Raw genomic sequence first — 16,563 nt, forward strand, 5'->3', positions numbered from 1 at the left:
TTTACAAGCGAACCATACTAGGTTTGTTACAAAATGCAGATGGGTTATCGAGGCTGTTAATGGTACATTTAAACAATCTTTTAAATCTTTGGAAAAAACAAGGAATACAATGCTTCCTCATATAATGACTGATGTTAGAATAGCTGCCTCTTTGATTAACTGTTTTCATGTAAAATATATATCCGATAAAAAAGACGGTAAAGATATTGCAATTCTAATGAAAATTAAAATTAATTTCAAAAATGATTTGGAATCATATATTTTGAACACAAAAAATAAAAGTAAAAAGCATTTTGAACCAATCGACGCGTTAGATTTAAACGATTTCCCAAAGTTTTCTATAGATGATATGCGAAAATACATCACATTTGGTAGCTATCAAATAAAGCAAAGTTACAGTTATCTAGCAGAACATTTAAATAAAAATGGAAAATATATTATTTTGATTGATAAAAATATTCAACAAATTCAAAATTATAAATTGATTTCCGCTGAAATTCAGTCAAGACATTCAAACGCGACTAAGTATAGGTTATATATTAAATACTTGCCAAATATCGATAGTCCAGAATCAGTATTGTCTTGGGCATGCGGGTGTTTTTCTGGTTAAAGAACTTGTGGTTGTTGTAGTCACATTGCTAGCATTATTCTTTATTTGTGTTGTGGAAAGTATTTAGAAAAACTTCCTAATCCAGGCTCAAGGCTTATGTTTTTTTTACAAAGTGAAAATGAATCAGAATGCGAATCTGAAAAAGAAACATTAGAGATAAATGAAACTATGAAACGAGATATATCAACGAGTTTAATATAATCGAAAGCTAAATCTAACGTAGAATTGAATATAATTGATTCTGAATTAAGTATTTCACTATTGAATAAGAAATCTGCAAAAATAATTAATGAAACAAACTTTAGATCTTTTTCAAAGCATTTACCAAAATGGGGCGGCTGTATTTTGTTAAATAAAGATGATTTTAAAATGGATACAGATTATTTTTTGCTGTGTCAATTATACCGAAGTATTATCATTCAGAACACTTGCACAATTGATTATTTTTTGTTGGCTATTTGGTGCTCATCTTTATTGTCACAAAATATCATAAGTGTATTAGAAGAGAATAAAAAAGATATCAAAATATATAATCACATACTCGATATACTTTCTCTCATTGAAACTTGTGAATGGGATAGAGTAAAAACTATATGGATTCTTCTTGTTATGAGACTAAAACCAAATGATTCTTTAACTTTCAGTACTCTTGATACAGAATGCAATGCGTTTATTCATTTTTTAATACATTTTCAGACAATTCAGTTTAATTGTTCATCCTGTAACAAAACGATTTGTCCAAACATTAATGAGTTTATCTTAATTAAAAACGCAGAGAAAGTAACATATTTAAATATCAAGTTGAATGAATTGTGTAAAATCTGCTCTAATGATTCTACTGCAAAGTTTTTATTTCACCCATTTTGTTTATTTGTAGAGGTGTTCCAAGAAGATGAAGATGAACTAAATATAAATGATATCCCATTATCATTTATAATTGATAAACGTTGTTTCAATTTTATATGTTGCACAATATTTAATAATGAAACAAGCCACTATAGATCAATATTTTTATTAAATAGTGAATTTTATTTGGTAGATGATTTAAGCAATTCTATCATCAAAAAACTACCAAAAATGTATAATATAAAAACTATTTTTTATTATTTGGCTTAAATATATAAAATTACAATAATTTTTCTTGTTTTTTGATTTTTTTTTTTTTTTTAATTTTTGGCCAAAAAAATATTTTTACCAGATACCAGATTTACCAGAAAACTATGACGCCAAGCTGATCGGGTTTAGATTTTTTGGCTGGTAATCCGTAAGACACTAACAATACGTTGATGTAAAAATCTAAACACGATCGGCTTGGCGTGATTATGGGCCAAAAGGCATAAAAGTAGTACAGACTCCTTTGGGTATGTTTGGGTTGTGGCTATTTGTAGTGAATCCTTTTTTTACTGAAGTATGGAATAGGCGTAAGACATAAAGCATAAGTGGCTTAAGTGGCAATGACGTTTGTCTGACAGGAGGATAAACTAATTTTTTTTTTTTTTAATTTTTTTATTTGGTGACATATTTTTTGTGTATTTTTGTTCACATTAGTGTTTATAAAACAATTTACTGTTTATTATTATTGTTAGTACTGTTTAGGTGCCTTGTCTGTCTTATTCATTTTTAAATATTCCTCTAATTTTGTCTTGACAACTGTCAAAATATGCTTTGCTCGAAAAACAATTCTCCTTTATTCTAATGTACTTCATTTCTTCCTTTAGGCGTTCACTGCTTGTGTGTGACCATAGGGCGAATTTTATTTATGCCAGAATTATATATATATGCCAAAGTTTTTAAATAATTAAAATAGATTAATTTTAATATAATCTAAAATACTCAAACAGAACTAAATAGAAACATTTTAGATAAGTTGGAAACATTAAAAAAAAGTTTAAAGTAAGTAAACAAGAACACTAAAAGAATCTGTAAAAGCAAAAAAAAAAAAAAAACTCTTAAAAACCAAAAAAAAAAAAAAAAAAAAAAAAACTTTTTTGGGTGAAAAAAAATTTTTTTTTGCATCTCTAGTCATGACATAAAAAATAGATAAAAATGTTTGTAAAAATAGTAAGTCATAAAAATGTTTGTAAAAATAGTAGAAAACCACTTTACAAAAGTTTTTCATTAAACACTGTGTTTCATCAATAAAGACTCATCAGAAATAAATAATCAAATTATTAAAACTTCATTTTATACCAAAAATTAATTTTCAGGAAGTGGTAAATGTCTTTACTGTATATTTTTACATATTTGTGAAATATGCTGACACTATTATAAAATGCTCACTTTTTTTTAGTTTCTAAGGAGAAATTTATTTTTATGCCTGCATTAAGAAATCTATTCTGATTTTTTGTTTAATAAAAAATTTTTGGCTTGCATGTGTAATTATTTCAAATTTTTCTTGTAAAAATAGTGTGCATTTATCGGAAATATTATTATAGGTGCTGTTTTAAGGGTGAACCAATTCAGTAAAATATCATCAATATTTTTATCTTTTAATTCCCATATGTATTTTGACAGCATGGTGTCTTTTGCATACTTTATATGTTTAAAATATTGCTTATGATTAGCAAGACGTTTTTTTATTAACCCTCTATTAAGCCAATATATTGTTTATCAGGTACATTCTTAGGAAACAACACAGGGTCATTCCACATCAAATAACCTAATGGTCCCCAGGGTACCACCTCAAAGTTGCTTCAAATTTTGACCACCCACAGCTTTTATGAAAAAAACACAATCCTGAAAATTTCAGCTTGATTGACCAAACCGTTCAAAAGTTATAATTGAATTAATATTGACCAAAATCTGAAAAATTTGAGTATCTAGCTTACAGTCGATTTTTTTAATATTTACCAGATCATAACTTTTTAAATAAAATAGATGATCACCTGAAATTTTTTAGGGTAATAGTTTTTCACCCAAATTATCTATTTTTGTAAGTGTCTTTGACTGATTTTAAACAGTTTTTGAGTTCTTGAACCTTAAAGTTGCTAAATAACACAATATTAGAAAAAATTTTGGAAACTTTAATGTGCGACACTTCAATACCAACAGTCAAGCTGTGCCAATTTTTTGTTGCTTTTGTGTACTTAGAGTAACCACTTTTGGAAAAAATTAAAGTTATGTGTTAAAAGTTATTTTAGCACTTGCAGCAGCCTGTTAAAATTTCACTTTTTTTAAAAAATACTATAAATTACATTAACTTTGTAGGCATAGAAAGTTGCGTAGACAGTTAAAATAAATTATGAAACTTTTTACTGGCAAAGTTCTATATATAGACAATCACCAAAAAAAAATTAATGACCTATACTCTATCTTATCACATGATTGTAGCCCTATGACTTATGTGTATATTTGATTTTTTCCCAAAATAAATATAATCAGTTTTTCATAAAATAAAATTATCAGTGTCTTAACCTAATTTATTTGATAAGATTTTATAACATATATTTGTTAAATTTTATGCATATAATATAATTATAATGATATTTTCACATGGTTATAATTTGAGTGTAAAATACTTCAATTGCTCCAAGACTTTGTATTAAAATCTAAATCTGCGCAGTATTTTCTGGATTTTATTATTTTAGTTTTTAATATTGCAAGAACCAAAAAGTAAAAGTTTTGTGTATGCAGAAATAGCTACATGTAGAAATAGTTTATTGGTTGCATTTTAGGCAATTTTAATCGCATTTATACTTGAGATTTCATTTTTACGATTTTATTACCGGAAAAATAAAAAAAAGTTTATTTTTAGATAATCTTTAACTTTAATATTTTTAGATTACTAAAAAATGTCAGAGAAATATTGTGTGGGAAGAGTTTTAAATGAATATTGTGATAAAATGTCATATTGTAGAATGGTAGGAAGAATAAGACTAAAAGATACTGATATTGAAGTTTTAATGCAAAGGATAGAATACACTTTCGAACCAAATGAGGAGATATGTATTCACCATGAAGAAGCCTATATTTCTAGATATGAAGCACTTCAAAAATACTGTTGTGATCCATTTAAAGTCCACAAGAAAAAAATTATCAAGGGATTGTGTAAAGTTAACATATCAATAGCAAATCAACTTATGATCAAACCTGGTCAAAAAGTTTTTACTAACTGTATGAATGAATTCAAACTCGAAAAAATTACAGAAAGTAGTCAAGATGAAGCTGCTGAAGAAGATTTGAGTTGTTCAGACCTTGATAAGACAATTCTTAATAAGAGTGTGTCTTTATTGGAAATATCTCCACTCAAAAATGTAAGAAGACGCGAAAAATTAGGATATGGAAAGCAAAAAGCTAAAAAATTTGCAACAAGTATGACGAACCTAGTAGTGTCAGCATTGGATATAGACCCAAAAGATAAAGTATCAGAAAAAGAGCAAAAATGTATAAATTGTAATAATTTAGACCAACTGTTAAATGCAATAAAAAAAAATGAAAATAAATTTGAAGGAAGAAAAAGTTCAACTACTAACACTAACTTCTGATAGTTGGTAAATTGAAAAAACTTGCAAAACATTTTTAGAACATCTTTAAAAAAGCTCGAGAGTTGAAAAAATGAAAAAGGAATACTTGCTAAACCTGAGGCTAAAATAGGACAACCTTAGGAAGATATTGTTAAACAAATAGTCATTGAAATTTATGAACCCAAAGAGTTCACAAGACAATGTCCAGGAAAAAAAGACTTTGTTTCTGTGCGTATTTGTAATGTAAAAGTTCATAAACAAAAACGTTTAATATTAGTTCAATTAAAGGAACTTTTTCTTTAGTTTAAGAAGTAATACCCTAAACACAAAGTTGGATTCAGCAAGTTCTGTGAACTAAGACCAAAGCGTTGCATTACAGTTGACAGTAGTGGAAGTAGATCAGTTTGCGTATGTTTTTATCATCAAAAAACTAAGTTGATGTGCGCTGCTTTACCAAAGGGCCATTTAATATAGTACAAAGATTTGATGAAAGTATGTGTTTGTAATATATATAGTCAAAGCTGCATATTCCATCTATGTTCCAATTCCCCAGGTAAAGTAAATTTAAAGACTTACTTGGAAAATGTGTTTAAAAATAATAATTTTGATTTTGATGATCATATCATATACAAATAATGGGTGTCCAAACAAGCATTATTGAGTTTATTGAAACTCTAAGTGAAACTTTGTATGAACTTTGTCACCACCACTTTATCAAAGAAGCACAATCCTCCTACTTATCAGAGGCAAAAAGAACATTAAATCAACACATGTACCATCTTGAAGATCACAATATAAATGCTGAGCACCGCTTCTTTGCTACATCCCATGACAAAAGTCTATGTGATGGAATAGGAGGAACTATAAAAAGAGAAGCAGCAAAAGCAAGTCTACGAGCAGCAAATTCTCACACAAAATGAACTGTTTACATGGGCTGAAAAAACATTAAAGGCGTTAAATTATTTTACATTTCAAGTGATAATATCAATAATCATGAAACTTATTTTAGCCTAAAGAAACGATATGAAGAGATAAGCACAGTCCTAGGCTTAAGAAGCTATCACAGTTTTTACCAGGTGGAGAGATACTATTTTTATGGAGAATATTTAGCGATACTGTCTATGATACCCATTCGCTGAATAATATTAACTTGGCAAAAAAAGATCCTTCAAACTTTCAACCTGGTAAATACATTGCATGCTTTTACAATGATGAATGGTACATAGGGCTTGTACTTGAGATTTGTAGTGTAAACCAAGATGTTAATGTAAAATTCATACATAGAAACAAATTAAATTTAAAATGGACTAAAGATGCATGATCAAGTCAATGTTGGGTACCATTTGACAAAGTTATATGTCAAATAAGTGCCCCATCCATTAAGGGTAGAAGTGCTTGTGACTACAAACTTGCTAATAATGATTATGAAAGTATTATGAGGTAATTAAATCAGATATAAAGAGAGTAGTGTACTTGTGTTACATGTGCATATACACTTCTTCTTTCAGCATTTTTTATTTTTTTTAAGTATGATATAATTTGCGCTAATTGATATCTTTTTAAACTAAAAAAGCATTGCACTCAAAATGCTAAAATCATGTCATAAGATAGAGTATGGGTCTTTATTTTTTTTTAGTGATTGTCTATATATAGAACTTTGCCAGTAAAAAGTTTAATAATTTATTTTAACTGTCTACGCTACTTTCTATGCCTACAAAGTTTATGTAATTTATCATATTTTTTTAAAAAAGTGAAATTTTAACAGGCTGCTGCAAGTGCTAAAATAAATTTTAACACATAACTTTAATTTTTTCCAAAAGTGGTTACTCTAAGTACACAAAAGCAATATAAAATTGGCACAGCTTGTCTGTTGGTATTGGACTGTAGCACTTTAAAATTTCCAAAATTTTTTCTAATATTGTGTTATTTAGCAACTTTGAGGTACAAGAACTCAAAAACTGTTTAAAATCAGTCAAAAACACTTACAAAAATAGATAATTTGGGTAAAAAACTATTACCCTAAAAAATTTCAGATGATCATCTATTTTATTTAAAAAGTTATGATCTGGTAAATATCAAAAAAATCTACTGAAAGCTCCAGATACTCAAATTTTTCAGATTTTGGTCAATATTAATTCAAATATAACTTTTGAACGGTTTGGTCAATCAAGCTGAAATTTTCAGGATTGTGTTTTTTTCATAAAAGTTGTGGGTGGTCAAAATTTGAGGTGGTACCCTGGGGCACTTTTTAAAAACTAGGTGAATTCATATGGAATAACCCCACATTTATATACCACATTTTTTGATAAACAATTTCCACTCATTTGACAATAGTTATATTGTTTACAATTACAATTTTCTGTCATATTTTCATTAAGGATTTCTTTTTTGTTTAATATATTGTGACCTTTTATTATTCTTTCTATATTTTTGGTACAACTGTAGCTAACTTTAATTGTATTTCAATTAAAAATTTCATTTAATTTATTAAAGGGTGGGAAAAGCTTATCGACTAGTTTTAAAAACACTTTTCCTTTGTTAGTGTAAACATATTTGCCATAAATAGGGTTGAACCAAACTGCATTTCTGTTTCTATTTTGATTTTTCGTTTTCTTTTTTGAAACCAGTATTTTTAAAGGCATCTTCAAAAACTCATTTAGAGGAGTTGAATGCATGCTCATATGCATGTTTATCAAAAGGAATTTGGTTTAGCCTGTTATTCATTGAAATTAGGATTTGATTTAGATTTTGGGGTGGGTGATTTGAGTTAACATTAATATACAATAAATCATCATTTAGTTTTTTGAAAGGTTTATATGAATTTTCACAGAGGTTAAATGTGATATCAAGAAAATTAACAATTTTCAAATTATACTTATTTCAATTTGAAAGCCAATATTTAAAAAATATTTTATTATATCTTTTCAAATTTTATTATATCTTTTCAAATTCTCTCGAGCTGTGGCCCAGATTTTTTACGCGTTACTATTAAACCAATGTCACAATATAGGTCTAAATCATTAATTTTACTTAATAAATCCTAAATATGTAATCCAACAAATTGCCCATTGTTACATCAAAGCACTCATGTATGTTTTTCTTTTTCCGAATTTCCTTATTAAAATACAGTAAGGTTTTTCTGCAATATTTTATTGTACAAATTGTATCTTCTATAATAAATGTGTGGCTTTTTGCAAATTCAATCATTTTTATTTTAAAATACTTGCAGTTATTGTGTTCTCATACTTAATTTGTTGCAAGAAAAACATATTATGGGTGGCTATTGCAGTCTGGGAATGTTTCCCTTTGTTTAAACTTTTTAGATGTTGTTGAGTTTAAAAGTATATATATATATATACATATATATATATATATATATATATATATATATATATATATATATATATTATATATATATATATATATATATATATATATATATATATATATGTATACATATATTTATATATATATATATATATATATATATATATATATATATATATATATATATATATATATATATATATATATATATATATATATATATATGTATACATATATATATATATATATATATATATATATATATATATATATATATATATATATATATATATACATATATACAATCCAAACCCTAACCCTGAGTGCAGCCGTGGCGCAGTGGTTAGAGTGCTTGCTTTATAAGCAGGAGATCCAGGTTTGAAACGAGCTCTGGAAAAATTTTCGCGACACAGTAAGGAAAGAGGCGTTGGAGGGGGTATTTGAGCTTGAAATATTTCTTACTTGAACTGCTGAAACATGAAGTTCTGAGTGGCTGGTGAACTTAAACTCAGGCAATTATTTAGCTAATCATTATTGCAACAAACTAGATCTCCCAATATTTTTCAATGGTAATGTACTTAATAAGTCATCTACCCTTTATCTTCTAGGATTAATTCTTACTTTTGATCTTTCTTGGAAACCATATATTAAATCAATTGCTAAACCAGCATCTGCTAAAGTTGCATCTCTTTATCCTTCTCGCCACTTTCTTACTCAGGCTTCTTTATGTCTTTAAATCTCTAATCTGTCCTTGTATAGAATACTGTTGTCATATCTGCGGCAGATCTTTTAATGATGCCCTTTCTCTTTCAGAAAAGGTGCTAATGCGCATTAAAAACATAGTTAAATATGTTCTTGCAGCCAATCTGTAACCATTATTACATCGCCGAGTCATTGCTACTCTTTCTCTTTTCTATAAGTACTGTAACAGGTGCTGCTCTAAAGAGCTAGCGTCTCTTGTGCCATCTAGTAACATTCAGACTCATATTACTTGTCATTCAATTAAAAAAATAAAATATCACATTGTAATGTTGCATCGCTTTTTCTTAAATAAAAATTAGGTCCCTTCAGTTCATTCTAGTAAGTCTTTTTTTTACTGTGAATGTTTTTAAAAAAATGTTATTTGAAAACTTTTTTTCTGCCTTTTTTTTTTTTGTTTTTTTTGTTTTGTTAAGGAAAAGGATAAAGGGGAGGGCTTAACTGTTTTAATGTAGTAAAATTTAGTTTTTACTTTTCATACAGGTTTCACTTGTTTTAATAAATATAAAAGAATTTAAAATTTTTTGATAAAAGGGTTAAACCACTACATCCACCCTCAACTCTGAGATATACCTAAAATATCTTTTTTTGGCCTGGAATAAAATGACAACAATTTTTTGTATATAAAAATTTGATTTTTATTTTTGTATATAAAGATTTTGAAAACTTGACCAGAGCTATTAAGATATTTTGAAAACTTGTATACATTTTTATAAATGAAAACATAAAGAAAAGAAAAAATAATTAAATCGTTTTTTTAAAAGTTGATATAATTTTTTTATTTAAAGACATTTATAATAAAAAATACATACTTATATTAATATAAAAATATATATGATATTCATTAATATATAAAATTAATTATATATAGTATATATATATATATATATATATATATATATATATATATATATATATATATATATATATATATATATATATATATATATATATATATATATATATATTTAATATATATATATATATATATATATATATATATATATATATATATATATATATATATATATATATATATATATTTAATATACATAGTATATATAAAAATCATTCGAAATGATTTGTTACTTTATATAAATGCCTTTCAATAATACATAAACATAAGTAAAGATCAAATGTTCTTTTTTTCTTTTCAACAAAATTTTTCTTCTTTTCCAGCGTATAAATTTTAATCTTTATTTATTTATATATTTAAATCTTCTTATATAAAGTTTATTAAAGAGACAACCATTGTTTTAAGTCGTTGCTTATAAAATTTGATTTTTTTTTTAACTACATTTATTATAAAAAAATCTATATAAATCTATATATAAATAAAAATTTATAAAACTTTTATTAATACTTTAGTTAAATCATTAGTTACTTTATTTAAAAGTAACTAATGATACTTTATTTAAAAGTAACTAATGTTACTTTATTTAAAAGTAACTAATGATACTTTATTTAAAAGTAACTAATGTTACTTTATTTAAAAGTAACTAATGATACTTTATTTAAAAGTAACTAATGATACTTTATTTAAAATTAACTAATGATACTCTATTTAAAATTAACTAATGATACTATATTTAAAAGTAACTAACGATACTTTATTTAAAAGTAACTAATGATACTTTATTTAAAATTAAATAATGATACTTTATCTAAAATTAAATAATGATACTTTATTTAAAAATAACTTTATTTATACAAAATAATATTATTAAATAATATTCTTATTTTATAAATAAACTTTTAATTTGAATTTTTATTTCTTATGATGAGACACAATGATTAGATGATGAGATGCAATATTTAGTCAGAATTCTTCTTCAATCTTTATACTTCATTTTGTTTAACTTAATTATTTAACAAATATTTTTATTTATTTGCAGTCTAATAACTGTTAGTAACAGTTTTAAGTTATATTTTTTAACTTGTATAATTTTTACTATCAATTTTTTACTACTTTAGACCAATTACAATGCTGGTGTTTAATTATATTACTTTTATTTTTACCTTTTGATGGACTTATCAAGAGGCTTCTGCTTGTCTTATTGCAGTAGAAGATGTCTTGAATCTTTAATATGAGAGATATTCCTGACACACTAAAGGAAGAGACAGCAAGTACAATGCTTCACAATATAGGTAGTGAAGAATTAATGTGTATTCTTAGTGATGCCAAAGGAAGATGGCCTAATGCAACAATGGGTTATATATCATGCAAATTAAGATAAAAAAATAGAACTTTAGATTATCTTGATAGCCTAAATAATTTATCTAATAAAAGTTACTTATGTGGTCGATTCACATGGCTTGCAAAAAAAGAAAGATAAATCAACTGAACCATACTGCATTGAGAGCAGACATTTCAGAAAGACAGACATGCAAAAGGCAAAAAATAGATGTAAAAGAAAAAACAAAAATTAGAGATTACTATCTTTAAATGAAATAAAGAGTTTTTATTAGTTATTTTTAGTGTTTTAAAAAAAAGGAAAGCAGATTTATACCATTTCTTACTGGAAAATAGATCTGACTATGACGATAATGTGCTTTAACTTAAAGCACATTATCGTCAATGCAGTATGGTTCAGTTGATTTATCTTTCTTTTTTTGCAAGCCATGTGAATTTACTATTTGTATATACATGTGTATATTACATTACATTTGTATATACATTTGTATATACATGTGAATTTACAATTACATGAGTAACACTTAAAGTTTAAGTGTTACTCATGTAATAGTAAATTAAGTACTGTGTGTAAATTGGATAAAGTAATATGGTATATAAAAGTAGATTATTTCGCACACACACACAAACACAATGATATATATATATATATATATATATATATATATATATATATATATATATGTATATATATATATACATATATATATATATATATATATATATATATATATATATATTTATATATATATATATATATATATATATATATTATTTAAAATATCCAATACTTTGTTTGAAAACAATTTTAATACATTCTTTAATTTCTATACAAATTAAATACTTAATACATTGTTTGTTAACATTAAATGAAAACTTAGAAATATTCAAAATTCACAATCATTAAATTAAAAAAAAAGACATCTTGTTTAACTCGGCTTTCTGTTGGTACCTGATGCAAAAAAAAAAATCTTAAATAAGGCTGAAAGTCTCTAACACTTTATTCTAAATCACTACAGTTATTTGACTTTAAAACAATGTCTCACACCCATTTATTGACATGATGCGATTTATGTCCAAATATCTTGCTGTAAGTCCGGATTGTTATGCGGAACCTATTTAGAGAGAAACGTCCGGAACTTGTTATTAGATAGTTGACGATTCTGGATATTGAAAAGTTTGTTAATAATACAATTACATTTCTTGATCTGTTTAAACATAAACTAACACTATGGTATTTAGTAGTGTTAGTTTATGTTTTAATTAAAGATTATTTCTAATTTATTTATGAAGTTGTTATTCCTGGCAGAGCCGTGTTATATTAAACGAAGTATGTTATATAAACGAAAGTATTACGAAAGTATTATAACAACGTTTAATACTTTCGTTTACTCCCCCCCCCCCTCCCTTCCACCGTTTTCCTCTCCTTCCTACCCCATTCCTTACTTGTGAAAAAAAGTTATTTTTTCTGAAGGCCATTTTTTTATTTTTATTTTTTTGAAGATATAGAGATATTTTTAGATACAGAGGACTTTTTTTAGAAATTGACGACTGTGCCCATCCACTTTAAAACCCGAGTAGATGTATAAAATACTCAGTATTTTAGTATTTTATACAAAAGAAAGTTAAAGACATTAATATTAACAAAGTGTAACCTTTAATAAAAATAACCTTTATAATAATTTATACTTTTTTAACTGTCAAAGAAAAAGAAATCTTGTTAAAAATACTTTATTTTTTAAAAAAAAAAGTTCTTAAAATTCTTGAGTTTAAGACTATTATTGTTTTTTGAATAGTTTATACGGTAAATATATACTTTATAAAGTATATATTTACCTTGTTGTTTATATGGTAAATATATACTTTATAAAGTATATATTTACCATATAAACTGATATTTAGGTACGTTCTTTTATAGCTTTGACCATCTTTTTGTTGTTTTTTTTCGAATTTAGATCAACTTAGACTTTATTTCAAAAGTAGAGTGTTTTAAGTTTGTTTTATTTGTGATTTTTTCACAAGTCTCAACGTTTTTAATGATTTCATTGGTATTGAAAACTTCGCTTCTGTTTTTGAAGTGCATTTGTGTTGAAGGCATGTTGATTTATTTTTGTAACAGTTCATTTAGTTTTATATAACAATTTGTTATGTACCTGACAAATTTCATCAAAAAATATTGTCACGCTCATGCCCTATTTTGTCACGCAATGGATGGTACCAAAAACTTTGTTTCCAACTTTGTTTACGGAGGCTTGGGTTTGAATCATAATTATAATGAGCACATAATTACTATATTTAATATATACTTAATATAGAGTTATATATTATTTATAGTATATAGTTATATATTATGATATTATTTAATATAATTTTAGCGAATATATAGTAACTATGATAACAATATAATAAATAAATCATAAATATTATTAAAGTATTGTTTTAATTTGAATAAATGTAGAAACTTTTTTTAGTACATCATGAGCCCCAAAAAGAGTCACAGTACATTTTATCGTAAAGCTAAAAATTATTTGCTTGCAACTACCAATTGCCTGCTCAATTAAACAATGACTTTAGAAAAGGGTATGTATTGTACATAATCATAACCAACAGTGAATTGTTTAAAATAATTGCTAAACCTGTCAACAACCTTTTCAACTTTAAAGTTTGTCAAAATCAGATTATGCATCAATAGTCAATATATAAATTTTCTGCACATATTTTTTCAAGAGATTCTAAACGTTTGATTGATATTTGCAACCAGTTCTTTGTATTCCAAACAACAAAATCTGCTTCAACAGTTTCAATGCAGTTAACCACAACTTCAACTAACACAGTTCTCTACTTGTCCGGCTCTACTGACCTCTTCTGATGAACCAAAACCATTCAGGTTGAGATCATACCAGTTGAGTCCTAGAAAAAACGTTTTGAGAAAGAGGTTAGCCATTTTGGTAAATAAAATGGTTATTAAGAAACGAAAATATAATGAGAAATATTTAGGAGAAAAAACACAACCATATAGATTCAAACATGTTAATCAAGTTATTGTTCGCAAGTATAAGACGATCTCTCAGCTTTGAAAAAAACTAAAAGAAAAGCACTAAAATCGATCGTTAAAAAAACTTCAAAACGAAACTTTTTGTTTAAAGCAATAGTTAACATTTACGCAGACCAAGTTATCTTATCAAGAATTTTTGTTATGTCAACAGCTTGCTGATAAAAATCTGAGATTCTTGTACTGCCAAATGATAAACTGATTTTACAGGAGTAGACGAAACAAACGCAATTTTAAAATTCAAAAATTTGAAACAAATTAATTTTAATTTTTTAAATACATTTTCTTGTGAAAACGTATTTCACTTTTTAAAGAACATTGATCCTGACGTAAACATTCTTGACTATTATTCTTAAGAAACTAACTATTTTAAAGGTGGTTACAAGTATTCTAAATAAGTCACTATATTGCATGTCATTACTAAATATAAATATTAGAAGCATGAGCAAAAACATTGAAAATCTAAAATTAGTGCTAAATAATATAAATTTTACATTCAGTATAACCTGTCTTACAGAATCCTGATGTCAGAATAAAGATATCAGTAACTCTTATTTGCTTTTAACAGATTATAAGTCTATTCACCAACCAAGAAAAAATGGTATTGGCGGAGGCGTATGCATATTTATTTACAACTCGTTGACGTGTAAAAAAATAGATAGCCAAAGTGTGAATAACTCGAACTGTGAATCATTAACTATAGAGATGGTTAATCGAAAATTAAAAAAAATTCGTGTATAACAGCTTTATATCGACCAGCCGATGGCAATTACAATTAATTTGAAACTTAAGTTTCAAATAGATTGTAATTGCCATCGGGTTAAGTTCGACTTCAGGCGTTTTTGTGGTTTGAATTGTTAATTCAAACCACAAAAAAATATTTATACTTACTCAGAGACTTTATTTAAATTGATAAATTTAAACACTAATAATCACGTGAAAAGTTTTATAAATACTCTTTCTTAATTTAGTGCTTACCCCATGATTAACAAGCTGACGCGTGTAACTCAAAAAACGTCATCTATCATAGATAATATTATCACTAATAATTATAGTAACTCGACAATCAACAGTTGTATAATAAAAACGAATATCAGTGACCATTTTCCTGTTTTTCTAACAACAAATACTATTAATATATTAAAGGTTTTTTAAAATCATCAAAAAAAAGCTATGCGAAAAATTTTTAAAAAACTTTGAAAACTAAATATAAAAAATACAAAAATTATTTCGAAAAAATAAAAAAGCAATCTAAAAAAAACTTCTATTCTGGTCTTCTCCAGAAATCATTTGGAAGCGCTAAAAAAACTTGGACTATAATACAAAAAATGAAAGGGAAAACAAAAATTACATCTAGCAACCTCCCAAATCGATTGAAATCTGATAAAGGTGAAATTTTTAATTAATAAAAAAAATTGCTGAGAGACGGAATAATTTTTTTTTTAAATATTATTCTATAATATTCCGTTTAATAAATATAGATTCCATAAATTTACAATTAAGTTAATGGCCGGAGCAAGAAGAAGGCATCGATTTGCCTTATCGCTGAGCACCGTGTTACAATTTATAATTTTTACAAAGTTCTTTCAAGAATATATAGTTTAAAAGAAAAATTGAACGAATGTTTACAAAAAATATATAAAAAATATAGTAAGACATCGTTTAATACATAGTATCATAAGTGAATATATAATAACTTTATGCATATATAAAACATATATACACACAAAAAATAAAAAGCGAGAAAATGTGATTTTTGATAATGGTTATAGTCAAAAAATTTAACCTTTTTTAATGATTGCAAGGAATAATTACCTTGTTTTTCAGTATTTAAATTATATATCTGATCTATTTTCAAAAGAAAGACTTATAATCGTATAAATCAAAATCTGTGTTTAATAAAAACTGTTTTGAATCAGTTTTGAACTGATGTAGAGACTTTTTTTTTCCGGAAACAATGTTTGGGAATCTTTTCCACAAAAGTGGTCCGCGATTCTGAATTGAATAAGAATTTTGTTTAGAATAAGATTTTGGTATACGGAAGTTGTTTACGGAAAATCTTGTAGCATATTTATGGTGTATTTCTTTAAAATAAGTTTCAAATATTTTGGGGGAGAGTCCATATTTTGTTTTATACATGAACTGTAAAACAAGATGG

General features: G+C 25.8%; 1 protein-coding gene across 2 annotated transcripts in view; it reads right to left on the minus strand.

Moving 5' to 3' along the window:
* Positions 1–12,678, minus strand: part of LOC136076787 (NACHT, LRR and PYD domains-containing protein 3-like) — a 107,074-nt gene extending 94,396 nt beyond the window's left edge. For both annotated transcript variants that reach the window (XM_065790238.1, XM_065790237.1), the window contains exon 1: positions 12,402–12,678. In XM_065790238.1, the coding sequence (XP_065646310.1) occupies positions 12,402–12,415 (14 nt within the window). In that variant the 5' untranslated portion in view covers positions 12,416–12,678. The remainder of the gene's footprint in view (positions 1–12,401) is intronic.
* Between the last annotated feature and the right edge of the window lie 3,885 nt (positions 12,679–16,563).

This window comes from Hydra vulgaris, chromosome 02, assembly GCF_038396675.1.
Source record: "Hydra vulgaris chromosome 02, alternate assembly HydraT2T_AEP".
Lineage (NCBI taxonomy): Eukaryota > Metazoa > Cnidaria > Hydrozoa > Anthoathecata > Hydridae > Hydra > Hydra vulgaris.